The sequence below is a fragment of the Rattus rattus genome, chromosome 4 (assembly GCF_011064425.1).
Source record: "Rattus rattus isolate New Zealand chromosome 4, Rrattus_CSIRO_v1, whole genome shotgun sequence".
In the NCBI taxonomy this organism is placed as follows: Eukaryota; Metazoa; Chordata; class Mammalia; order Rodentia; family Muridae; genus Rattus; species Rattus rattus.
The window spans coordinates 52,949,968-52,975,557 of NC_046157.1; the positions used below are offsets into that span (position 1 = coordinate 52,949,968).

A 25,590-nucleotide genomic window follows, 5' to 3' on the forward strand; every position below is an offset into this window, starting at 1 on the left:
GGGGAGCGTCCGCACGGGCTCGCTCCACCCACGAGCCAATCAGCGAGCACCGGCCCGCTCTCCTCCGCTGTTTCTGAGCCGCCCGGGGTAGAGGTGCTGACGTTTGCGCCGCGCAAGAACTAGTCCGCCATGTTAGTGTTTGACGCAGGCGCCATTACAGGAGAAGGCGCTCCCGAGATGACCGCGACAGCTTCAGCTGTTGATCCCCTCAGCCTGCGGGGACTCCTAAGAGGCTTTCCGTAGCGAGTAAATGCCTGAGATTAGAGACCATAGAAAAAGGAGACAAGAAAGGCCTCAGATTGTCTAGCGCGGAGCTTTGATGCGTTTGTTGCAAGCGCCAAGTTTACTTTGGTCTGGAAGACGTGCATGAGAAAGAAATTCCCCCCATCCCGTGTCCCCACTGTGAAGTGGAAAAGAGCGATTCCCCATTCTGTCTCGATACTTCCTATAACCGGCGTCACGTGTTTTTAGCAAAGGCTGGAGCGTCCAAGCGACCTGCGATCTAAACGGGGTGCACTTGGACTCATCCGGAGTCCAGCCCTAGCTGGTCCACCCTGGCGCTTGGTTAGCGGTCACAATTAGGTAGCCGTGGCTCTGCCTCCAGTGCAGGAGGCTCTGCGGTAAACGGAGGAACCTTAGGTGGCAACCCCTGACAAGTGTCAGCACTAAGCCTGGAACCAGGGATTCTTCGCCCGTGTAGGCAGCGGGCTCCGACCGCACCCTAAGGCGGGAGGAACCACACGGATCGCCTCGCGGGCGGGGACCGAGGCGGGCGGGCCAATAAGCAGCAGAGCCCATCGGGGGCGGGGCAGAGGCCAGAGCGCGCTGGATTCCCGGGGCCAACTTCCGGCGAGTGCGAGTGGCGGGTGCGAGTGCGAGCTGCGTGGCCGGGCTTGCAGGTGCGTGAATCCCTTAGTTTTTAAATTGATGCGTGGACTGCGTTTACGCTCTGACCTGTGGCTTTAACCTCAGCAACCGGTCTGCTATTGAAACTTGGCGTGGCTGACGAAAAGGCCACGTGCTTTGCACGGCCTTGACAGAGGTCGGCCAGGTACTTTACCAGCTTTCTAATTCTGAGGCCTGGTCCAGGTTTCTGTGTATCTCTGCCTTTTAAAGACGAACTCTGTACACCAATGGCTTTTTCTATCGGCTCTGGTTTTATCATTGTCGCTAACGGTTTACCTGGACCATTTTCTTACTCGATTTCTACTCTTTTAAAACAAATATTTGGAAGTGGTTTTACCGGACTCTTTTACTCTCTCCTTACCTGGCTCTTATTCTCGCTATAAATTGCCTGCTAGTTAACTGACACCCAAGAAGTTACAAAAGTCTCTCCTGGTCTCCCGACTGGTAAGGCCATGTTGACAACGGAGCCCAGGCACCCCAGCCTCTCCTGGTAAAGAGACCAGTATTGTATTGCTGTTTCACAAATGCTGAGTAGTAAGTGAAAATTGTCCTCTTGCACTGCTGTTCTTATTCAAGTTATATATTAAGGTCTGATAGCTTCAGCTATCTCTAAGAAAATGACACATAGAGTTGAACTAAAGTCTATTTTATGTGAAGGAGTGTTGATGTATGTTTGTGCCCACGTGCACACAATGAACGCCCCAAAGAAGCCGGAAGAGGGCGTTCAGTCTCTGGACCCAGAGTTAGGATGTTTGTGGGCCACCTTGTGGGTGCAGGAGACTAAGTACAAAGTGTTCTTAACAGACCTTGCTAGTCTGCTTGTTTTTTCTTTAAATATGAAATCCCAAAATAAAGTAACGATTTAGGAGGGTTTTTTTTTGGGGGGGGGTGCTAGATTTTGAACTTCTAAGCAATAGGTATCAATTAGGTATATGAACATAACAAATTAGCATTTCCTATTTCTGGATACTTTATAGTAGACAATATTTTAATGCCATCTCAGTTAATTCTTAAGAACTAATCTTTTAGCAAATGCCTATATTCAAATGAGATATGTTCGTATTTGATTTTGGTTTCTCTAACATATTTCCAATCCAGAGCATCCCATAAGATCTCAAATCATAAGCCTGCAAGCTTATGACAATAAACATAATTTTGCCACTTGTTTTTTTTGTTTTTTTTTTTTTTTTTTTTTTTTTTACAAACCCCAAACACAAATGGGAGAAGCCAAATGTGGTGGCACTTGTTTATAATCTCAGCACTCACGAGGCAGAGGCCAGAGGATCTCTCTGAGGGCCTGAGACCTGCATAGCAAGTTCTCAGACAACCAGGGATACAGAGAGACTCTGTCTTTCAAAAAGAGAAAACTGTTGAAGGAAAACTGGTTTAGTGGTTGAAGTCGCAGTGCCCAAAATACGCTTAGTTATGAACCTCCTGTGCATAATGGCTTGCTGTTGTGTAGAGCGCTGATTAGGCAAAGAACCTCTGCCCAGTGTTTAAATAAATCATTTTTCTGGGTGATACACACTCACTTAGAAGGGACAGTACATTAATGTTCTGTCAACATTACAATACAAATGTCATAGTTTGGACAATGCACAGATAGTCCTCAAATATATTTATTTCCTGGCCCTTGACAGAGAAATTGTGTACTGTTAATGCCTGTTCTCTGTACCACATTAAGGCTTAAATTTATAAATTTGGGTGTAACACTAGTTGTCCTAGCTACTTGGAAGACTGAGACAAGAGAGTCTGGTTTTTTCTTCAAGTCAGGGTTTCTCTGTGTAGGCCTTGCTGTCATAGAGCTCACTCTGTAGTCTGGCCTCAGAGTGAGAGATTACCTGCCTCTCCCTCCTGAGTGCTGGGATTAAAGGAGTGTGCCAGCACAGAGAATCAATCTCTTGATCTTAGGAATTAAGGTCTAGAGTAAGCAAAGTAGCTAGCAGGCTCCATCTCCTGAATAAATAAGCAAACATCAAATCCATTTTCCTGCTAAGGGTTGGTGACTATCAGATCGTCCACAAGAGAATGAATGTCAGTAGATTGTTTCTCAGATGAGGTGCTGTGTTAGTATACAGGCTTTTGATTGGCCAGATAAGGTGCTGTATTAATATACAGGCTTTTGGTTGGTCAAATGAGGTGCTGTATTAGTATACAGGCTTTTGGTTGGTTGGTTGGGTTTACTGTTAGGGGTTACGGTGGGTAAGTTACAAAGGAAAACTATTTGTGTAGGCTTATGGTTATGGGGGCATTTGTTCTCTGTAAGTGGCTCTGCCCCCTTAGCACACGCCCTATTTTCCATGCCGATGGTCATCTTTCCAATTCTAACTCCAGGTTTGGGGGTGGGGGCATCTGCTTTTTTAGTTTTTTATTTTATGAGTATTTTTCCTGCATGCATGTGTACCTTGTGCCCAAGGAGGACATCAAAGAAGGTCAGGTCCCCTGGATCTGGAGTTGTAGACCCTCGTTAGCCACCATACAAATGTTAGGAATTGAGCCCAAATCCTCTGGAAAAGCAACCTTGAGCCATCTTTCCAGGTCTTCGGGGGTTTTTTGTTTGTTTTTGTTTTTTGTTTGTTTGTTTGGGTGTTGCCAGGGCTATCCTGGAAGCCCCTATGTAGAGCAATCAGACCTCAAACTCAGATCTGCCTGCCTCTGCCTGCCTCTGCCTCTCAAGTACTGGGATCAGAGGCGTACACCAACATGTCCTACCGTAAATCCCAATCTTTAAGTAATGGATTTCTGGATGTCACTTGTGTGAAAACAAGTATTACGTGAAAATCCTATTTATAAATTATGGTTTGTCCAGCTAGGCGTGGCAGTACCTGCCTGTAGTTCCCACACTTGGAAGGTGGCTAAAACGGGGGTTGCCATGAGTTTGAGACTGGCCTGAGCAACGTAGCATGGCTTTCTCACAACAAAAAGAATAGCTGGAGATGCAGCTCAGTGGTTGAGTGCTGACTGCTCTTCTGGGGTCTGGGATTCGATTGTCAGCTCACCAGTCCCAGAGGACCCAACAGTCTCTTCTGACCTCCATGGACACCTGACACAGCTGTGGCACACAGGCACACATACAGGCAAAACCCCATCACACACAAAAATTAACAACATAAAACACCACCAAGAAAGAGAGATTGTCTTTCAAAATACACGCATTCTAAGATGCCGACTATGGTGTTCTTTCTGCAGGTTTCATTTGGCTTCTGAATCCCTGCTTCGGAGACAACAATGGCAGCCCGAGTTCTTGTAATCGGTAGTGGAGGAAGGGAACACACCCTGGCCTGGAAACTCGCACAATCCCCTCATGTCAAACAAGTGCTGGTTGCCCCAGGAAATGCAGGCACAGCTTCTGCTGGGAAGATCTCCAATGCTGGTAATCACGTTTCTAAATGTGGAGTTAATATCTGTTGATAATAAACAGTAGCTCATGTATGCCCTTTAATAAGGTGTATTTCTATTTAAGTTTGAATGCGTTCTCTCTAAGTTTACATTTTGAAGGTAGTAACTGAATTCTCATTGTATGAGGTAAATAAAGGTAGTGTATTTTAAGCCTTATGAACCACTGTGACTGAAAAGGCCACCAGTGCATAGTGTGGATTAAAGGCACTTTCTATGTATGGAAAGTTGATGGGGCTGTCAGATGTGGATTCTGGTCCCATCAGTGATCAGCTCCGGAACTACATTCAACAGTTGCTGGCCGTGAGATAAAGCCCGACTTCCTCATCTTACCCTACCTGTCTTGTTTCGCCTTGTCTGCACAGTAGCCAATGTGGCGCATCATATTTATGGAGAGAATTAGAGAAAAGACAGAAATAATAATAAAATACCTCCTTCTCTGAGGTGGTGCTTTGTCTAGAGACAAGGAGGAGTGGCATGTGCAGTTGGGGTTGTAGGGACCCACTCATCAGAATCACCCAGGATTGTCATAAATTTAGTGCCATTTGCAGCAGCTGAGGGTGGGTGTGCCCTCACTTGTTAATCTGGTTAATCCAACGGGGTCCAGTGGTGTTGGATGGAGAACCTGGAGTTCCTAGCTAGTATTCATGCACTATATTATTAATATCCCAAGATTGAGGATACTAGTTTGTTGTAACATCTTAATCTCAGGGCCTATCACAGAACCTAATACATAGTGGATTTTCAGTAAACTTTGAGTGATGTTTAAAAGACAAGTTTCTTAGTGTATTGTCTGGGCTTGTCTGTTAACCCTGTAACCAACTCTGGGACAGGGGCAGTTGGACTATAATATTGGGAATCACTCAATTGCTACTGAGCTTTATTTAACCTAATGCACTATTCGGAATCTCCCATGGTGACATTACTAACTACCAACAAAAGCAAACCATCAATTAACTTGGTTTTTAATTATCTTACTAAGGATAGCGGTTCGCTTATTTCATTAACTGGAGGTATTTTTGCACGTGTATGAGTGTATATTTTCTGCTTACAGCTGTCTCCATCAATGATCACACTGCTCTTGCTCAGTTCTGCAAAGATGAAAAGATTGAACTCGTGGTTGTTGGACCAGAGGCCCCTCTGGCTGCAGGTAAATTTTATTTCTCATTCTTACAACATACACAGTGTCCACAGAAGTTTAGAGATCATTTTATCTCAATCACTTGTCGATGAGGATTTGCAACAAAATACATTAGGAGCTTTCAACCCTTAGAGTTTAGTCTAATCATAATTCAGTCTAAATCCATAGAGAGAGACCCTGATCACTAGATTTCTGTTTGATACTTCTGTAGGGATTGTTGGGGACCTGGCTTCTGCAGGAGTGCGATGCTTTGGCCCCACGGCACAAGCAGCTCTACTGGAGTCCAGTAAAAAGTTTGCCAAAGAGTTTATGGACCGACATGGTGTCCCAACTGCACAGTGGCGGGCATTCACCAGCCCTGAAGACGCCTGCAGCTTTATTATGAGGTGGGCAAAGATGACCTTCAAAGGGCAGGTGTTTTATAATGGCGCTTAAACGTAAAGTCACTTTCATCTTAAAAAACACAATGTATAGGCCAGGGCAGTGGTGGCACAGGCCTTTAATTCCAGCACTTGGGAGGCAGGGGCAAGTGAATCTCTTGAGTATGAGGCTAACCTGGTCTACAGTGTAAGGTTTCAGACCACCAGGACTACACAGAAAAACCATGTTTTGAAAAATGAACAAACAAACAAAAAAAGAATAAAAAATGTTTATTTCTTAGGCTTTCACAGGTTTATATTGAATTAATTACGGAAATATACTCTCAATACAATAACTTGTGTCCTTTTTCAACACTAAAATAAGATGGGATTCTCTAGCATTTGGGAAGTAGAAGCTGAAGGGTCAGCTCAAAGCTAGCCTGGGCTACGTGGATCCAGTTTCAAACCAAAAGGAGAAGAAAAAAGCCTAGGATGTTGTGTGTGCTTCCTGTGTAGTAGACTGTGTGATGATGTCTTCACTACTGAGAAATCTCTAAGGAAATCTATGTTGTCCTGCAACCCAGAAACACAGTGATGGCTCACAGCAGCAGCATGATCTTAAACTAATGGCAGTCCCCCTGCTTCAGCTTCCTACTTGCTGGGACAGTAGGTGTGATCCACCATACCCAGCAGAGTTACTGAATTTGTAAGGCTTTTTTTTTGTTTTGTTTTTGTTTTTTAAGGTTTCTTTCTTTTGTGTGTATGGGTGTGTTGCCTGCATGAATGACTGTGTGCCCACAAAGGTGAGGTGAGGGCTTAGCTGCCCTGGATCTGGAGTTCTGAGCCACCAAGTAGGTGCTGGAAATCAAACCTGTGTCCATTAGGTACCCTTCCCTCCTATGTGTGGAAAGCATTGAGTACCCTGAGCGCACATGCCTTTCTCCCTTTTGTTCTTTCCCTCCAGCCACCCTTCATTAACCTTCAGTTGGGTCATGTTTTTCTCTCTCTCTGTCTCTCTCTCTCTCTCTCTCTCTCTCTCTCTCTCTCTCTCTCTCTGTGTGTGTGTGTGTGTGTGTGTGTGTGTGTGTGTGTGTGTGTGTGTGTGTGTGTGTGTGTGTGTAGTTCATTCTTTATTCATTCTTCATCCTATGAGGTTTTCCAGAGATAGTGGTCAGGCAAGGTAGAGCTATCTGTGTAGCCCTGGCTGTCACTCTGTAGACCAGGCTAGCCGCAGAGAGATTCACCTGCCTCTGCCCCCAAGTGCTGGGATAAAAGACGCATGCCCCCTCTGCCCAACTCCTACCATCTCCCTAACACTGACTGTTGTTGCCCTGTACCCACACGCCTTGGGTAAGTGACAGCTTTGTTACTTACTTTGGCTAGCCTCCTTCTAGTTCTCCAGCCCACTCCATTGCTGTGTGTTCTAGGAATGGTCTGTGGGTGTCTGCCAGTGTTAGTCAGGTCTCCTGCTGCAGTGTCCCTTACGTAAGTGTGAGGCTTTGCTTTGTATCTTAACGATTATCCCATCTGCTCTACAGATCTGGTTATGTCTTTACAGATTCTTCCTTATGGGACCCCACTATATATGAAAAGCAAAATTGTGCATGCTTTATGATCAAAATTACAAAGGAATATATAAAACAATCTTGGCATGATACTGGCATCATATTTTTTTCTGTGTACCTTTCAATTTTGCTGAAACATACTGTTCCAAATCACAGAGCACTAACTGTTTGCTCCCTGTCTTCACAGCGCGGACTTTCCTGCTTTGGTTGTGAAGGCCAGTGGCCTTGCAGCAGGGAAGGGGGTGATTGTGGCGAAGAGCAAAGCTGAAGCCTGCAAAGCTGTTCAGGAGATCATGCAAGTGGGTGGATGCTTCTGAAAGGCTCTCTGTGTGGGTAGATGCTGCAGCTTCACAGAGTGGCCCCTGGGTGTGCCCAGCCCTGGAAGATAGTTCTCACTGTAGCCTGGGTTATCCGTATTTAAAAACTGGCAGGTCATGAGCTACACCAGTGTCTAAACGCCATAGTGTCTGCTACTGAAAGGTAGAGGGTCTTTAGCCCATGGGACTTACAGATCACGCTCCAAGTCCATGAGAACTAAGGCATTCCAAGTGTGTGTTCCAAGTCTTAAAAGTAGAGCAGTGGGTAGATACAATGTTTCTTTGCTAATCTACATTGATGATTATGGCGTTGCCTCTTAGAGAAATCCATTTTTACATACTTGGTTTTGTTTAATTTATGTGAACAAAGCTACACAGTCGTCTTCAGAAATAAGGATGATGGTGAAATTGTGTCAGCAAACTAAGAGATGTGTGCATCACATCTGTACAGTGTGAGCCTTGCCTGCTGTCTCAAGAGAGGCCAGACAAATCCATGTTAAGTCTTCACACAAGAAAGAATTCTGATGCTCGTGTATTTCATAACTCAAATAGGAGACAGTTCTATAAGTCAACTTGGTAAATATTAAAAGCTTTGAAGTTTACAAGGCCTTTTATTTTTACGATTAGGAAAAGTCATTTGGAGCAGCCGGTGAAACTGTTGTCGTGGAGGAGCTTCTGGAAGGGGAAGAAGTGTCTGTACGTACAGCCATCCCTGCCCTTAACACACACCACCCTGCCCCACAACCAAAAAACCTTGCTTAGCCCTGGCAGCTTCCTGTGGGAACCAGCAGTTCAGAGGACGCGCACCCTTGTGTTCTCTTTAATCATCCCCACAGCAGTAGCTCTCAGCCCCTGTAGGCTGCAACCCTTGTGTTGTGGTGATCCCCAAACAAAATTATTATTATGCTATTTCATAATGTAATTTTGTTACTGTTAATAAATCACAATGTAAATAATCGGATAAGTGACCCCTTTCAAGGGGTCATGACCCACAGGTTGAGAACCACTGGTCTATACTTCAGTAGGAGTACTTGGACTTAAATCACACTATGGAAGGTCTGTACATTTGTGGTCTTTGTTTCACATACACTTATTACACAGCATGTGCAACTTAAATATAGCATGAGTGCGGATGTCTCGACAGCAGGAGGTCGATCTTTGTCTTGGGTAGAACCTCCTTTTGTCCCTGTTGCTACAAACGGCAGGTCCTTTTCAGCTTGGATAGCCAAGGTCTTCTGGCTCAGGCCATCGGACTTAGGAAATATTGTTCAAGCTTTTCAAATATGAAACCTTTTCCTCTCAGAAGAATCCTGTTTGACTTTTTGACATTTAATTTAACCTGATTGGACTAATCTGTCTTCTCCACAGTGCCTGTGCTTCACTGATGGGAAGACAGTGGCCCCAATGCCCCCAGCGCAAGACCATAAGCGATTGCTGGATGGAGATCGGGGACCCAACACTGGAGGAATGGGAGCCTACTGCCCTGCACCTCAGGTACTGTGTGCTGCTCCTGACCCCACGGTCCGACTCTTTCTCTAACAAGCGCTTCGGGAAGCCTGAGAGGAACTGACAGCCATCTAGCATTTAAAAAATGGGAATTAAATGAACTCTGACTCTGTCCCATCCCACCTTGTGTACACCCATAAGATCCAGAATCATTCTTTTCCCCTCTCAGTACAGGGCCTAGAACACAAAAAGAATTGAGATCCAGGACAAGCCATAACTGTTCTGTCTACTTAATACTGAGAGGCGGTGTCCCCAATTGCTGGTCAGTTTTGTATAAGAACTCTCTATTAGCCAGAAGCAGTGGTGCACCCCTTTTATCCCAACACCTCGGAGGCAGAAGCAGGAGCATCTCCAGGACAGCCAGAGCTACATCGGGAGGCTCTGTCCCTCTGACCCCCCTCCAAAAAAAAAAAAAAAACAAACCAGCAAAAGCAAGCATCTTTTATGGGCTTTGGCAATATTCATCTTGAGACAACTGTCTGTAAGCCTGATTTCCTCAATTAAATATACTAACTCATATCCATGGATATGTAGGCTTAAAATTTTGGGTAGTATGTACTAGAAGGATTCCTAAGGAGTATGAGAAGGGGAGAAAATTTTAGCATTGTGTCTGAGGAAATTTTGGGCAGGCCTTGTTGAGGTGAAATAGTGACTGGATGGAAGTGGGCGGGGCCTTAAGATTGATGTGTTTGGCAAGGGGTTGAGGGAAAGTGAAAGTAGACACTGACTTAGTTCCTTTTTTTTTTGTCACCATCCTGTCCTTGACTATGAGAACTTTGATCTCCAGAGTCTTCCCTGTTGTGTGAGGCTTTGTGTTTTGTTTTAGACAGTTCTTGCTATAGGCCTGGGTGGCATGGAACTCTATATAAACCAGGCTGGTCGCAAACTCACCATCTACCTACCCTTGCCTCCCGGGTATTAGGATTAGGGTGTGACACACCGCCACACCCAGCCTTAAGTGATTTTAAAAACAAAACAGTTACATCTAAATGTTTGTGTGTTCCCCAGGTTCCTAAGGATTTGTTAGTAAAAATTAAAAACACAATTCTTCAGAGAACAGTAGATGGCATGCAGCAGGAGGGGGTGCCGTACACAGGTAAGCAGGCTGCACAGAACGTTTTTACAGCACCTGTGTGCCTTGGCTGGAATGCGTTGTCTCTTTCTACAGCTCTGATCACAGTGCAGTGTTAGTGTTAGAAGCTTGTATTCTAGGAGTAGAGTTGGAGCTCAGTTGGTAAAATGCTTGCCTAGGATGAATGAAGCTCGACAACCATAAATTGGGTATGGTGGAGCACACCTGTAATCCCAGCACCTGGGATATGGAGGTAGAAGGATCAGAAGTTCAAGGCTATCCTCAACTCAGAATGAGCTCAGGGCCAGCCTGCGACGCCTGAGACTTTATCTCAAAAAATAATTCATGCTCTAGGTTTTGTAGTTATAACGTACTGTTGTCATTACGCCATTACAGATTGGTTTCCTTTTTTTCTTTTTTAATAAAGGAATTCTTTATGCTGGTATAATGCTGACCAAAGATGGCCCAAAAGTTTTGGAGTTTAATTGCCGTTTTGGTGATCCAGAATGCCAGGTGGGTAACAATAAATAAAGTACTGGCTGGTGTGGTTCATGTCTTTAATCCTAACACTCGGGGAGCAGAGGCAGCTGGAGCTCTGAGTGTGCAGCCAGCCTGGTCTACAGAGTGAGCTCCAGAGGCCAGGGCTCCAGAGAGAGACTTGGCAATGGTGGTGGTAATAACACCGGCAGGAATAACCAGAACAACATAGTAGCAGTAGTCCACACCCGCTCTTCAGGAGAGCGTCCTTTTCTTCCCACAACTCTTCCATCAGTGTCCCAGGGAATGAGTGGGAACCATAGATAAAGGAGAGGTTATGAAAAGGTCATCTCGTCCACCTCCTGACTCTTCTTCCAGGTCATCCTCCCACTTCTTAAAAGTGACCTTTATGAAGTGATTCAGTCCACCTTAGATGGCCTGCTGAGCGAGTCTCCGCCTGTTTGGCTAGAAAACCACAGCGCCGTAACTGTTGTCATGGCGAGTGGAGGGTATCCTGGAGCCTACACCAAGGGTGTGGAGATTACAGGTGAGGAGCAGTGGGTAAGAGGTTTGCCACAGCGAGTGCCGTTCATGTTCTTTCCTGCTCCGAGAGACATGAGTGACCCGGTCAGATTCCCAGTGTGATCTCACTGCAGCCCCACACCTCCTCCTTCCCAGAGCCGGGTGGTGGACAGGGTGAGATTTGCATTGTTAGCATGGACCAGTGAGACCTGAGAGACATGAACTCTACTTTGTGCAAATGCAGTGCCAGATGTGATTTCTGTGGCAGGATTTAATGTTTGAAATCTAGTTCCCCCTCCCCCTTTTTTAACAGGCTGTGAAGAAGTATCTGGATATATGGTGTTAAATCTGTTTATAAATGAAAATTTGTGCCATCCAGCCAGAACCTCTGTGTTCGCTAACATGCTGTAGTGTAGCTCAGAAGTGTCACATAGTGTGTTTGCCTCAAGAGCTGTATTTTCTCTCCTGCCCAGCAAAGTAAGCAAGAAGTCTGTCACGTGGTCTCACACACTCAGGAGCTGTGTGCTTTTGTAAGGGAATAGAGAGATGAGATTGAACCAAGAACCTTTGTGATGATGACATTTCTCCTCAGACTAGGACTGATAAGTGTGATAGCAATTTCCGTAACGACGTATTGGACGCTACCAGTAGGCATGAAGTCATTTGTGTTGGGCGGCACCATGTCGTCAGACACTCAGACCTTGGCTAGCACATTATCACAGCAGGTGTTGTTCCACACTGGGGACAGGAGAGTGAGATATGGAGATGAGAGGGTTATCCTTGTAACTGGCTGTTTCACCGTTAAAGAAATAGTGTTATCTTTGAAACCACTTGTGAAAAAAAAAAACTAGCCATGCTTTTAAGTCTCAACCACTTCGGGCATTTTTCCTATCCCTCACCAAAACGGAATGGTTTTTTTCTCACTCCCCAGACACTAGAATTTTTAAAATAGGACCATAGCACAGGATGAAATGTTATTTCAAAATCTCTGTTGTAGAGGGAGAGAGGCAGGAAGGTCACTGAGTTTGAGGCCAGCCTGGTCTATGTAGTGAAGACCCTGTCTCAAAAAAGAAGAAACAAGGAACGTGTTTTTTTTTTTAACCTCTCCTCTTTTCCAGGGTTTCCTGAGGCCCAAGCTTTAGGACTGCAGGTCTTTCATGCAGGCACTGCTCTTAAAGATGCCAAAGTGGTGACCAGCGGGGGCAGAGTCCTCACAGTGACAGCTGTCCGGGAAAATCTCATGTCAGCCCTTGATGAGGCCAGGAAGGGACTCGCTGCACTAAAGTTTGAGGGAGCAGTTTACCGAAAGGACATTGGCTTCCGTGCTGTGGCCTTCCTCCAGCGGCCCAGGTAAAGATTTCCCTCTGAGACAGTCGGGTGCAGGCTCAGAACTGGCCTCCATGGCTGGGAGCCTGGAGCCCTATTTTAAGTCACTCTGTGTTTCCTGCCTGTGGAGCTGACTGGACCTTCGTTCGTATTTTGGTTGAAATCTAAATTGTTTCTAGGGCATCTCAAATTTGAGGATAGTCTATAATAAGACTTTATATATCACCTACCACAAAAAAAAAAAAATCAAAGCAATATTTGAAAAAATAATGAAAGCCGTTGGCAATTCCTTATCTTTGAAAAGTCTGTGGAGATTAAAGATGGTTACTCCTTGAGTTATTACATAGTTGAACGTTTGCAGCTTGAGTCACAGGTCCTGCTTTGTCTCCCACCTGAGTGTTTACTACTTCCTGATTATTTATTAGCTGATACTTCCTATAGATAAATAAACTTGTTGCTTGCCACGTGAGTGTTTTTTTTTTTTTTTTTTTTTTTTTTTTTTAAGAATATCACGCATCACGCTGGGTGGTGGTGGCTCACACCTTTAATCATAGCATCTGGGAGTCATAGACAGGGGGCTCTAAGTCCAAGGCTAGCCCAAGTGTTCCAAGACAGCCAAAGCTACACACAGAGAAACCCTGTCCAAAAAAAAATATCACATTGCCTTTCATTAAGTTCTTCAGCGGGTATATGTGTGGTGTGTGTTGCCTGTGTGTAGCATGTGTATCACGTGTGGCTGGTCCTGAGGTCAGAAGTGGGCATTGGGTCCCATGGAGCTGAGTTTAGGGATGATTATGAGCCAACACATAGGTGCTAGAACCAAATCCAGATAATCGTCAAGACCAACAAGTACTCTGAATCAGCAAACCATCTCTCAAAAACTGCCCTGAGCAAAAGATAAGTTTAAAACCCTTTATAAATATTCTGCACTAAAATACTGTGCCAAAGTTTTCTCTTTCTTAACTTTAAAATATCAAGAAATGGAAATTCTCTACCTTAAAATGCTGAAGTTTTGGTTTTTTTCCCCCCCTCTGGTTTGGTTTGTTTTTTTATTTTTAGACAGAGTCTAAAAAGACTCTGGCTGGCCTGGAGCTCAGAGATCCAGTGACCCATGCCACTATGCCCAGCAAGGGACTTAAATCCTAGCTGTAGAGGATGAGATGTTCCCAGTAGGGCTGTGTATTCTGTGAGTGGCCCTGGCTGCAGGCGGGGCGTTGGCTGGCAGTCTTCCCAGGGGCCCAGATGCTTGCTTGTAATAAAACATGGCTTCATCTGTCTCCTCTGCAAGGGAAGCCTAGTGAGCTCACAGCGCCATTCCCAACCTTGATTTCTATACCACAGTCTCGTGCTTTTTCTTTTTTATAACAAGTTGGGGGAGGGTTTGTTGTTGATTGATTTATTTCATGTATGTGAGCACACTATAGCTGTCTTCAGACACACCAGAAGAAGCCATCGAGTCCCTTTACAGATGTGGTTGCTGGGAATTGAGCTCATAACCTCTGGAAGAGCAGTCAGTGCTCTTAACCACTGAGCCATCTCTTTAGTCCCCTAATTCCATTTTTTTTTTTTTTTTTAGTTTGGTTCTGGCATTTCATTTCTACTCACACTGAAGTTGACCCGAGAGTAGTTGTCAAATACTCTGTTTAAAAGTAGAAGAGACCTGGTGAGGGTCTTGTCTAATGTCAGCACTGGGGAGGCTGAAGTATTGGGACCAGTGTTCTGCCACTGAGAGTCAGGAATGGAGAACTGCTTGGTGAGAAAAGATGGATAGTAACCATGCCTGCCCAAAATTGTTCCACTCACTAGAACAAGACTTCAAAAGGGATGAGATGCTAAATTTTTATTTCTGTCGTATTTTTCTATGCGTGTTTTATCATAATTTAGACAATGTTTTAAACCAGGTATGGTAGTGCACACTCGTTAACTCCAACCTTCAGAAAATAGAGGGAGACTGAAAATCCAAGGTCACTCTCAACTGCAGAGCAAGTCTGAAGCCTGCCCGTCTCAAAAAAAAGTTTTTTTTTTTTTAAATAGTACATTACCTCTACAGGATATACATGATCAAACAAAAGCTGTTCTCAATAACCGTCAGATCAGTTGGGAAGGGTGCAGGCACTGTGTGTGTGTGTGTGTGTGTGTGTGTGTGTGTGTGTGTGTGTGTGTGTGTGTGTGTGTGTGTGTGTGTGTGTGTGAAGAGAGAGAGACAACCTCAGTTCACTGGTTTGGCTAGTCTCTGTATAAGCCAGCTTGCTTTGGGAACTCTGTATCTCCACTTCACCAGGCTGGAATTACAGACCGGCAGCCATGTCCATCCAGGATTCCTGGGGCAAGTACTTTAACCACCAAGCCATTTCCTTAGCCCTTACGTTTTTTAAAATGAAAATAATTTCCCCTGATAGTGTGGTGGTGCATGCCTTTAATCCCGGCAGAGGCAAGCAGGTCTCTGAGTTCCAGGACGGCTGATCTACCTAAAGAGACCCTCTCACATCATTTCCACTGGCTTTAAGGTGATGTCTTTGTTTTCATTTCCCTAGGGGCCTGACCTACAAGGACTCTGGAGTAGACATTGCAGCTGGAAATATGCTGGTTAAGAAAATTCAGCCTTTAGCCAAAGCTACCTCCAGACCAGGTAAATTAGACCCTGTATTCTGCTAATAGATAAATGGTATCGTGAATTGATTGGGGCCTTACATTTAGCTGAGGGAAGTTTTTCAAATTATTGCTAGGTTTCGTGTAAGTTATTCCTAAGCCAAGGACATGCTTGATTAGTTTTCTGTATACATGGAACTCTCTCAGAAAAGGTAGTCTTCTGCTATCCATTGTCAGGAAGAAGTGGTGCCACGAGTTGTGGACTTATCAGTTAAAGTGCAACAAGTAGTCTGTTCTCTCTCTCTGACAGGCTGCAGTGTTGACCTTGGGGGCTTTGCTGGTCTTTTTGATTTGAAAGCAGCTGGTTTCAAAGATCCTCTTCTGGCCTCTGGAACAGACGGTGTTGGAACTAAACTAAAGGTAACCAGACACTTGTGATCACAGGCTTTGTGAAAGAGAAAAGGGAATTTGCCTTTCAAACGAGTTTTATGTTTATCAGATTTCTTCTTAACATGCATGAGCTAACAAGAGCCATGGCGACTAACCACTCATTGTGGCCACGTAGCTTAGTTGCACATTTTAAACACCAGTGTTCTAGAAAGGGGCACAGTATAGCTCGAAGGGCTGCAGTGTTGTCTGTGCTGAAGCTCTGGGCAGCCAGCCGAGGCAGTGGGGTTTGCAGAGCCCTGGGTGAACCAAGAGGAGGTAGAACTTACGGGTGTGGCTGTGTGTGTTCTGCAGATTGCCCAGCTGTGCAATAAGCATGACTCCATCGGTCAGGATCTGGTTGCGATGTGCGTGAACGACATCCTCGCACAAGGAGCAGAGCCCCTCTTCTTCCTTGACTACTTTTCCTGTGGAAAACTTGACCTTGGTACAACTGAAGCTGTGGTTGCTGGAATTGCTGCAGCTTGCCGACAGGCTGGCTGTGCTCTCCTAGGTACGGCCCATTGACCCACAGGACCTCTGTACTGCCTGTCAGTCATGAGAGCTTAAATGGGGCTTGTGGTGGCTAGACATCACCCAACAGGAAAACGAAATGCACAGAAAACCGCCTGCCTTAATTTTAGACCCCTCCCCCTTCTCACACTGCCCAGCCACCAGGGAGGCTTATCTTTCTCTTCTGTTCATCTTCAGGTTTCTCAAGAGCCTCCCTGGGCAGGCTTAGGCCTTTTCCTCCTGCAGCAGGAGAGATGGTGGCCCCTGGAATTGCATATGTTAAACTATAGTTTCCTTAGAAGTGACATAAACAGAAAATGTAACCAGTTGGTGATGGCACTCTTTGAATACCAGCACTCGGGAGGCAGAGGCAGGAGGATCTCCGTGAGTTCAAGACCAGCCTGGTCTACAGAGCTAGCTCTGAAATAGCCAAGGTTACACAGAGTGAACCTCTCTGGTGCGGAGGTGGACCTCTCTGGTGCAGAGGTGGGCCTGGGATGTCACTTCAGTTTTAAGACATTCTGCTTAACCAGATGTGAGGGAGTTTTGTTTTGTTTTGTTTTTTGTTTGTTTGTTTGTTTTTGTTTTGTTTTGTTTTTTAGCAAAATTAATTTTTAGGTAGACCAAGGAAGGAATAGAACTATTTCTGTCACATTTCAGGGTTGATGCTGTGCTGTGTGCCTGTAATCCTTGGTGGCTGAAGCAGAAAGATTGCTGAGATTTTGAGCCAGCCTAGGCTACATAGCAAGACTCTTGTCTCAGCGGAGAAAACAAATACTTCTATATCTGTAGACAAATCAGAGCTCAAGGCCAAAAAATGCCTTTCAACTGTTTTTACAGCAGTTCTCTGCTGGAGTCGGCTTCCCTCTTCTACCTACGTGTGCTGTGAATCTAGCAGTCATAGCATTATGCCATGTATGAAGGCATTACATGGAAGGTGGTGTGATCGTAAAACCAACTAAGGCCCGGGGGCCTGGCTCAGCAGTTAAGAGCACTTGCTGCTCTTCCAGAGAACCTGAGTATCGGTCCCAGAGCCCACACCATCAGCCTGCAGTAACTCCAGTTCCGGGGGATCTAATGCCCTCTTAAAATCAAACACGGAAGTACTTGTGAAGTCACACTCCTGTGGCATGTTGTGAAACCAACTGATTATGCACGAGCCAGGGTGGAGATGTCTGATGGCCGTGTAAGGCCTGTAGCATCACCTCCTCACTGTTCATAGACATCAGCTCTCTCCCCAGAAACCAGGCAACAAATTCAGTCCTAGATAAAGCTGTGCACTGATCGACTGTCTGATGTGGCTTCTGTCACTGCAAGCGTATTCCTAAGGATTGTCCTTGTCCGTGTCCTTCCAGGTGGGGAGACAGCAGAGATGCCCGACATGTACCCCCCTGGAGAGTATGATCTTGCCGGGTTTGCTGTTGGTGCTATGGAGAGACACCAGAAGCTCCCTCAGCTTGAAAGGATCGCCGAAGGAGACGCCGTCATTGGAGTGGCTTCATCTGGTCTTCACAGCAATGGCTTTAGCCTTGTGAGGAAAATCGTGGAGAGGACTTCACTCCAGTACTCCTCTCCAGCCCCGGGTGGTTGTGGAGATCAGACTTTAGGTAAACGGACTCTTGCTGTTGTACTTGGAAATGTCTGAGCAAGCGCTTGTGTGCAAACCCAGATTACCTAGAACTAGGGTGGAAGGGTTGCACTGACCTCGGCTTTGCTGCCTGGACGACATGACAGAGCCTCTGCAAGGGCCATCATTGTCCATTTCAGAATGGCTTCTACATTTGGGTTTCGAGCGTGTGGGCTAAGTTTGCGTTATCTCTCCAATCCACAGGGGACTTACTTCTAACTCCAACCAGGATCTACAGCCATTCACTGCTGCCTATCATACGTTCAGGACGTGTCAAAGCTTTTGCTCATATTACTGGAGGTGGATTGCTGGAAAACATCCCCAGAGTCCTCCCTCGGAAGCTTGGAGTAGATTTAGGTAAGCTCATTCGCTGGCATTCATCCCAGTCCTCTCTCAGGAGTCTGAAGTGGATCAATAGATAAGCTTGAAGGGAAAACATGTACTGTGTGGTGAGTGTATGCATGATCATACATGTACTGTGAGACAGTCATACATGGTGGTGTGAGGCTATGCAGTCATACATGGGAGATCAGTGGGTGGGTGGGTGGTTTTGTTTTTAAGATAGGGTTTCTCTTTGTAGCCCTGGTTGTTGTGCTGATCTCTCTCTCTCTCTCTCTCTCTCTCTCTCTCTCTCTCTCTCTCTCTCTCTCAGGAGTCAGGTGGCCTTGAACTCATGGAGATTTCCCTCTGCCTCTGGAGTGTGTACCCCACCATATACAGCCTCATATAATGTTTTTTAGTGCATTCTCCTATATATCGACTATGATCTATCCCATGAGGTTAAGTGTGGCTTTTTTCACTCTGGCATCATGTGGCATTCAAAAAGTTTCTTATTTTGAATTAGGGATGCACAACCCATATAGCCTTATTCCTGAAGCTTTTCATTTTTTTAGTTATGCATGATCTCCCTCTCTGTAATCCAGGCTAGCCTTGAGCTTTCTGCCTCAGCTCCCTGGGTGTCCTGCTGGGCTCAGCTTGTTTCTTTTTATTGTCAGTTTTTCAAAAAGCTTTCTTTCTTTTTTCTGAAGTAAGAATTTGGCTCCTTATTAATGCAATGTCTACTTTCTCAGTGGCACCATTGCCTGTGAGAGAGTATTCTGATTTATAACCAGGCAGCTTTCAACTTTACATTGCTCTTGGCCTTTGACCTCTGAGGTCATGGTGAGCATTTGTGATGGCTGAATCTTCTGAACTCACTCAGCTTCCTAATGGAATTGAACCTAATGGAGAGCTCAGCAGTCAGGAGCACTTGTCGCTCCACAGGGGAGCCAGGTTCATTTCCCAGCACCCACATAGCTGCTTACAGCCATCCCCAACTCCATTTCCATGGGATCTGACCCCTCTTCTGAGCACCAAGGCACAAGGCACGTGTGGTGCTGCCCAGACTCACACACATGTAGAGTAGTAATAAACCTGACGGGAAAGACCTGTCGGCAGGCAGCACTTTCAAATTACATCTTTTAGAAAGACGTATTTATTTTATGTATATCAGCACATGGTCGCTGTCTTCATGTACACCAGAAGAGGGCATCCAATCCCATTACAGATGGTTGTGAGCCACCATGTGGTTGCTGGGAATTGAACTCAGGACCTCTGGAAGAGCAGTCAGTGTTCTTAACCACTGAGCCATCTCTCCAGCCCCTTTAAATTACATTTAAAAAAAAACAAAAAAACAAAACCTGATTATCAATCCGGCCAAGTGTGGTAAACGCACTTTAATCCCCTCAGTCTGAAAACAGAGGCAGATGAATCACCATGAGTTCAAGACCAGCTTTATCTACATAAGGAGTTCCAGGTCAGCTAGGACTATAGAATGAGACCCTGTTTCAATAGCCAAAAACTGGTTATCATTAGGTCTGCTAAGTAAGTAGAAGGAACCAACAGTCCACTCTGGTGTCCAATTAAAGCTCAGTTCTGGGCAGGAGACATGGATACATGTGTTCTTACAGAGGACCTGCATTCAGTCCTCCTTCCACATGGCAGCACACAACCATTTGTAACTCCAGCTCCAAGGGCACCAAGCACACATGTGTTGCACATGCATACATACAGGCAGAGCACTCACACACACAAAATATATGTATCTAGAGAACATATGTACCACTGCATGACCTGCACGGAATGTTGTAGGTGCCTTCCCCTCAAGAAATTTTAAATAAAAATCAACCTTAGTTAGCGTTTTTTTGCTGCGATAAAGGCCGAGACCATAACAACTTATCTTACAACTCTCAGGCCTCACTCCATCTCTGAGGGAAGTCAGGGCAGGAACTCACGGCAGAACCTGGAGGCGGTAACTGAGTCAGAGACCATGGAGTGGTGCTGCTTACTGGCTTGTGGCTTACTCAGCCTGAATTCCTGTTCCACCCAGGACCACTGCGTCAGTGAGCTGGCCCTCCTCCATCAGTCACTAAAAAGTGGCTCTCAGGCTTGTGTACAGCCAATGTGATGGAGGCACTCCCCTCTCAGATCATTCTAGCTTGTGTCCAGTTGACAGAAAATTCCAACCAAGACCAAAGCTCAATAATCTTTTAGAGTCATCCTAAATAGTTCAGTATAGATTTTGTAAATCAAATCCTATAACCCGTACTCCCAGAAAAAGTATCCATATTACTTTATTATTGAAGGACTTTGTGCCAGTGTCTGTAACACCTTGATGTGTCTGATGAGAGGTTTGACGTATTGCTTGTGACAAAGGAGGAGCTGCAAGTCAGCTTAGAATGTAAATTTTAAAAGTAATTCAGGGAACAAAGTATCAGAAAGTGATCTGTAGCGGAACTGCCCTCCGAGTAGCTCTGCACAGTATTTAGGGCACATCTTGTCATCACTGAGACTCAGCTAAACGTTTACAAAAGGCGGCATGCCAGTCTCTGCTGCAATCAGCTAGCGCATCTGAACCGTTAGGAGTTCTACAGATGCAGCAAGTTCATGGAGCATAGAGCATACTTCCTCCAAGTATCAGTGCCGACAGAAATGGAGCTGAAGGGACCATTAATAGTTCAGGTCTACACATGATAGCAGTCTCTGTATGGGACAGTGGATTAATTGGGCGACTCTTGTTTTAAGATGCCTATACCTGGAGGGTCCCCAAGGTCTTCTCATGGCTACAGCAAGAAGGACAGCTCTCTGAAGAAGAAATGGCCAGGACATTCAACTGTGGGGTCGGAGCTGCCCTGGTGGTGTCAAAGGACCAAACAGAGCAGATTCTCCATGACATTCGGCAGCACCAGGAAGACGCCTGGGTGATAGGCAGTGTCGTTGAGTGTCCCGAAGGTAATGGCTCCTTCTTAGCTTTTACGTTCGAAACCTTGACTGCCTCAGCTCTCTGCCCGTCAGGCTCTGTGGCCTTTCTTCACACTGCCGTAGCATGTCCTTACCCTGTGCACCATGAGTCATCCACACTGGTGCAGGAACACATGGTTTCCACTGTGGAGCTTTGGGATCTCTGGGTACTAGTCACACGCACAGCCACGCTGCACAGGACTATTTCCCAGAATAAAGTCACTACACGATACACCTCATGGTTCTACCACCCTGACCAGTTCTCTGTATTGCTCAGAACTCATCAGAATTTGACAGGGTGGCAGACAGAGCCATGCAGATAGCGAACAGTGATGCTGGACACCTTGCTTCTGTCTGTCTACTCTGTGCTGTGTAGGTTTTCTTTACAGGCAGGTTCTCCAGGGCTGCACAGTAACATCCTCAGCTTACACTGTAGTAAGAAGCCCTCCCATTCTCAGACAGCATCCTCTGTCATCCTTGAAGGGCCTTGCTGGTCGCATGCCTCCCACAAGGCCAGCATGTCACAGCACTGTGAGAATGGGCTCATGAGAAAGGTTGACGGGCTGGGAGAACACGGGCAGGCATTATTTTAAATAGCTTTGCCTCGGTGTGCTGGTGTACTCTACAGTAGCTCCTACTTGAAGCAGCAATTACGTATGTTCACCTTCAGTATGTTTTTAAAAGTGAGACATGGTGTTACTTCTTGGTATTTTAGTTCCTGTATATTTTACTTTCAGTGGAAAATACAATACTCTAAAGTTTTCTTATGATGTTTTCTATTATTCCTGTTAATTCATAGTTGTTCTTATTTATGTATTCATATGATTGAAATGAAGATTCCCCTCGTGTCAGAGTTAAGAATCTGATTGAAACCATGCAAACAAAGGGGTCAGTGATGACAAACGGCTTCCTGAGAAGTAATTTCCCTAGCCAGCAAAAGAAAGCAAGAGTGGCTGTCCTAATATCTGGAACAGGTAAGACCTGGCCTCTTACCACCCCCATTCACACAGACTGGATGGGGAGGAGTGTGGTAATAAAGATGCTTCAGCAGAGCCTGGGAGGTGGGGATGGCTGAAGGAAAGTAAGACAAAAGGCAGCCTTCAGTCCTAGCACTGGGAGGCAGAGGCAGGCAGATTCCTGAGTTCAGTGCCAGCCTGGTGTACATTGGGAGTTCCAGGCCAAACAGGACTACACAATGAGACCCTGCCCCCAGAAACAGCCAGGAGAGACTCCTCGGCATTGAGGACACTTGCTGTTCTTGCAGAGGACCTAGGTTTTAATTCCCAGCACCCACACAGTGATTCACAACTGTCCCTACTCCAGGGCATCTGACGCCCTTTCTGCAGCAGGCACACGTGGTGCATATACCACGTGCAGGCAAACCACTCATGCACATGAAATAAAATCTTAAGAGTAAAACGTAAGGAAAGAATTAGGACTCCACCTCTTTTGTGTCTCGATAGATGAAAATCTTAAAAATTGAAATAATGATTACATGCGGTCAGCTAAGTGTGAGAAATGGTAAATGTTATTGACCTGGCATTTTAGCCTCTATATGTCTTACTTTGAGAATAAAATGTCTATAAAATTGTCTTTTATTAAAAGTAAGACCTGGGTAGGAGAACATTTGATTCTATTGGTCACCACAGTGACTTTGCTATTGGCTTTCAGAATGACCACGTAGCCCAGGCTGGCCTGGCCACAGCTTTCCTAGTACAGGGATTTAGTGGGGGCCACCACATCCAGCTCTGTTTTTTCTCACAGTAGCATTGCTCTGAACAGCATGTTGGAGGCACCCAAGCATGGCTTTAGAGGATGGCCGCTGTATGCTCTTACAGTTTGAACATATTTTAGGCCCAAGGTTAAAGCAGAGAGGCTGCTGTGAGGAGCAAGGGCATTGTGAGGAGGACTGAGCTATCATAAGTGTCAGCTTACTTGCTTTTCCTGCTTTTTCAGGGTCGAACCTCCAGGCACTCATAGACAGCACTCAGGATCCAAAAAGCTCCTCACACATCGTTCTTGTCATCTCCAACAAAGCTGCAGTTGCTGGCTTAGACCGAGCAGAGCGAGCTGGCATTCCCACCAGGGTGAGTAACTACAGAGAAAAGGCTTTTGCAGCCAGTCAGGCCTGGTGCCAGATGTTCAACCTGGAGCTTCAGATGTCCCACTGTGCCCACACCTCCAGCCCTGCAGGCTGTACTTAAACTCACACTCTGCTTTCACGGGGCTACAGATGGTCCTGTAATCGTGGAACTTCCCAGTTTGGGGTGGGTGCTGGGTTCCTCAGCCACCCTCTAGAGGCTGCACTGTTACCACTGAAGCGTGGTCTCTGCAAGGTTGTGTTTAAATTATTGTGAATCCTTGGAAATGGGCTATTTACTGCTTCCTGTTACAGGTGATTAATCATAAGTTATATAAAAATCGTGTCGAGTTTGACAACGCAGTTGACCATGTCCTGGAAGAGTTCTCAGTAGACATAGTCTGTCTCGCAGGATTCATGAGGATCCTCTCTGGCCCGTTTGTCAGAAAATGGGATGGTAAGTTACAGTTCTCCAGTTCTCGCACACCAGGGTGTGAATGTGGACTGTGACTAGATCCCTTGGCTTTGTAGAAAGTGCCCAGACTGATTCACTGAGCAGGCCGCTCAGCTGTCCAACTGGCTGTCACTAATCACTCTCTCCGTTACTGCAAAGACACTTTACTGTCAGTAGAATCGGGAAGTCAACAAACGTGAGACTCAGTCCACACTGTAACCCCAATGTCGTGAAGCCGAGGCAAGAGGCCGAGCGTGGTCGATAGGACATACTCTCTTGAAAGCAAAGTGAGGAGTGGGAGAAAAACGAGAAGAATCCCAAGAAGAGAGAGCTGGGCAGAGATCAGCCTTAATGTAATCAGTTTAAGGTCAAGACCCTGTCTCAAAACCAAGAGCTGGCAGCTGGAGAAATTTTGTGGTTGAGAGCACCCGACTGCTCTTACAGAGGACCTGAGTTTAGTTCCCAGCACCACCCACATGACAACTCACAGCCATCTGTAACTCCATTTCCAGGGACCAGGCACATTTCTGGTGCTCAGACACACACGCAAGCAAAACACTCATAATAAAATAATGGAGGACAGCACTAGCTGGGGGCTGGCTCTGTGGGAGAGCGCTTACCGCCTACCTGGCGTGTGTACCACAGAAAGAAATGAGAGCCATGCTCTCCTGTGTGACACATAGAGGACGACAAGGAAGGTGTCGTTGCTAAAAATATACCATCTCTATGGTCTCTTGCTTCCTTTTTCCCTTGCTCTCTATTTACTTCGTGAACATGGAGCAGTGGGTCCCCTCGGCATGCCTGTGGTAGTCAGAGGACACTTTGTAGGATCGGTGCCTCCTCCCACCGTGCGTGTCCTGGGGATTGGGCGAAGATCATCCATCAGGCATGGTGGTGGGCACCCTCTTCCCTTCTCAGCCATCTTGCCAGCCCTGCTCTCTTCCTTAAGACCTCTGACTGCAGCCTGTTGTGGTCATTGGTCTGCACATAGTGGGTACCTTCCCTCCAGAGTTTATTTCCTAAGGTAAACATAGTTATCCCTTGATCCCTTAGCAGGGTAAACAGGATCTGAGATTCCTGACTACTACTTCTTTGCTTTCTAGGGAAAATGCTCAACATCCACCCGTCCTTGCTCCCTTCTTTTAAGGGTTCAAATGCTCACGAGCAGGTTCTGGAGGCTGGAGTCACCATTACTGGGTGCACCGTACACTTTGTAGCTGTGAGTATATCTGTTCCTACCAAACTTTGGCCCTGGTGTCTGGGTGCAGTGTACCTGGCTAGGGAGCAAGGTTGCAAACATTTGCCTCCTTCTTCCTTTTCCAGGAAGACGTAGATGCCGGGCAAATCATCCTACAGGAAGCTGTCCCTGTGCAGAGGGACGACACTGTTGCAACACTGTCTGAACGCGTCAAGGCAGCAGAACATAAGATATTTCCTGCAGCCCTCCAGCTGGTGGCCAGTGGGGCTGTGCAGCTGGGAGAAGACGGCAAGATCCACTGGGCCAGAGAGCAGTAGCCCGTCCTGAGCAGGAGGGCCAGTGCTGAGAGAGAAGCAGGGCTTGCTGGGTGCCTTTTCTTCTCTTCTTCCCCAGAGCTGAGGACCAAACCCAGGGCCTTGCACTTGCTAGCAAACACTCTACCACTGAGCTAAATCCCCAGCCCTGCTGGGTGCCTTTTCATCGTGGCCATGGCCCAAACTTATATACCTGCTAGTAAAAAGACTTTAATCCTTACCAGCCGCCATGTTTTTAATAAATAGGTTCATTAAAAACAAAACGTATTTACCATTTTTTAAGACATCCAGAAGTAGGAAGGTCTGGGCTGCCAACATACTGGGCACATACAAACCCAGACGAGAGCTCCAAGCTTACTGCTTACCATGCTTTTCTGCAGGGACTCGTGGACCAAAGATGACTACACTCAGCCCAGAGCCAGCCAGCATGAACTGCTGAGCAGCTCCCATGGTATAAGGAGAGTCCAGCCTGCACAAGTGGATCCCTTACCTAAGGGCACCAGAGACCATGCTGAAACCTCTC

At 46.0% G+C, this 25,590-nt stretch overlaps 1 protein-coding gene across 1 annotated transcript; it reads left to right on the top strand.

Moving 5' to 3' along the window:
* Nucleotides 1–64: 64 nt before the first annotated feature.
* Gart (phosphoribosylglycinamide formyltransferase, phosphoribosylglycinamide synthetase, phosphoribosylaminoimidazole synthetase) lies at nt 65–25,330 on the top strand. Its single transcript, XM_032900420.1, has 22 exons — nt 65–899; nt 4,096–4,279; nt 5,357–5,452; nt 5,655–5,829; nt 7,555–7,666; nt 8,312–8,380; nt 9,053–9,178; nt 10,199–10,286; nt 10,690–10,775; nt 11,118–11,286; nt 12,380–12,611; nt 15,122–15,216; nt 15,487–15,596; nt 15,918–16,116; nt 17,471–17,722; nt 17,947–18,099; nt 20,806–21,012; nt 21,858–21,995; nt 22,978–23,108; nt 23,417–23,558; nt 24,659–24,774; nt 24,879–25,330. The coding sequence occupies exons 2-22, from the start codon at nt 4,135–4,137 to the stop codon at nt 25,068–25,070; spliced, it is 3,033 nt and encodes a 1,010-aa protein (XP_032756311.1). The 5' UTR covers nt 65–899; nt 4,096–4,134; the 3' UTR covers nt 25,071–25,330.
* The last annotated feature ends 260 nt before the right edge of the window (nt 25,331–25,590 follow it).

Excerpts from the sequence above, each read along its gene's own strand:
- Gart (XM_032900420.1), top strand. The coding sequence starts at position 4,135 with ATGGCAGCCCGAGTTCTTGTAATCGGTAGTGGAGGAAGGGAACACACC. Across the intron at positions 5,453-5,654 it reads AGAGGCCCCTCTGGCTGCAG|GGATTGTTGGGGACCTGGCT; the intron begins GTAAATTTTATT and ends ATACTTCTGTAG. Across the intron at positions 5,830-7,554 it reads GCCTGCAGCTTTATTATGAG|CGCGGACTTTCCTGCTTTGG; the intron begins GTGGGCAAAGAT and ends CTGTCTTCACAG.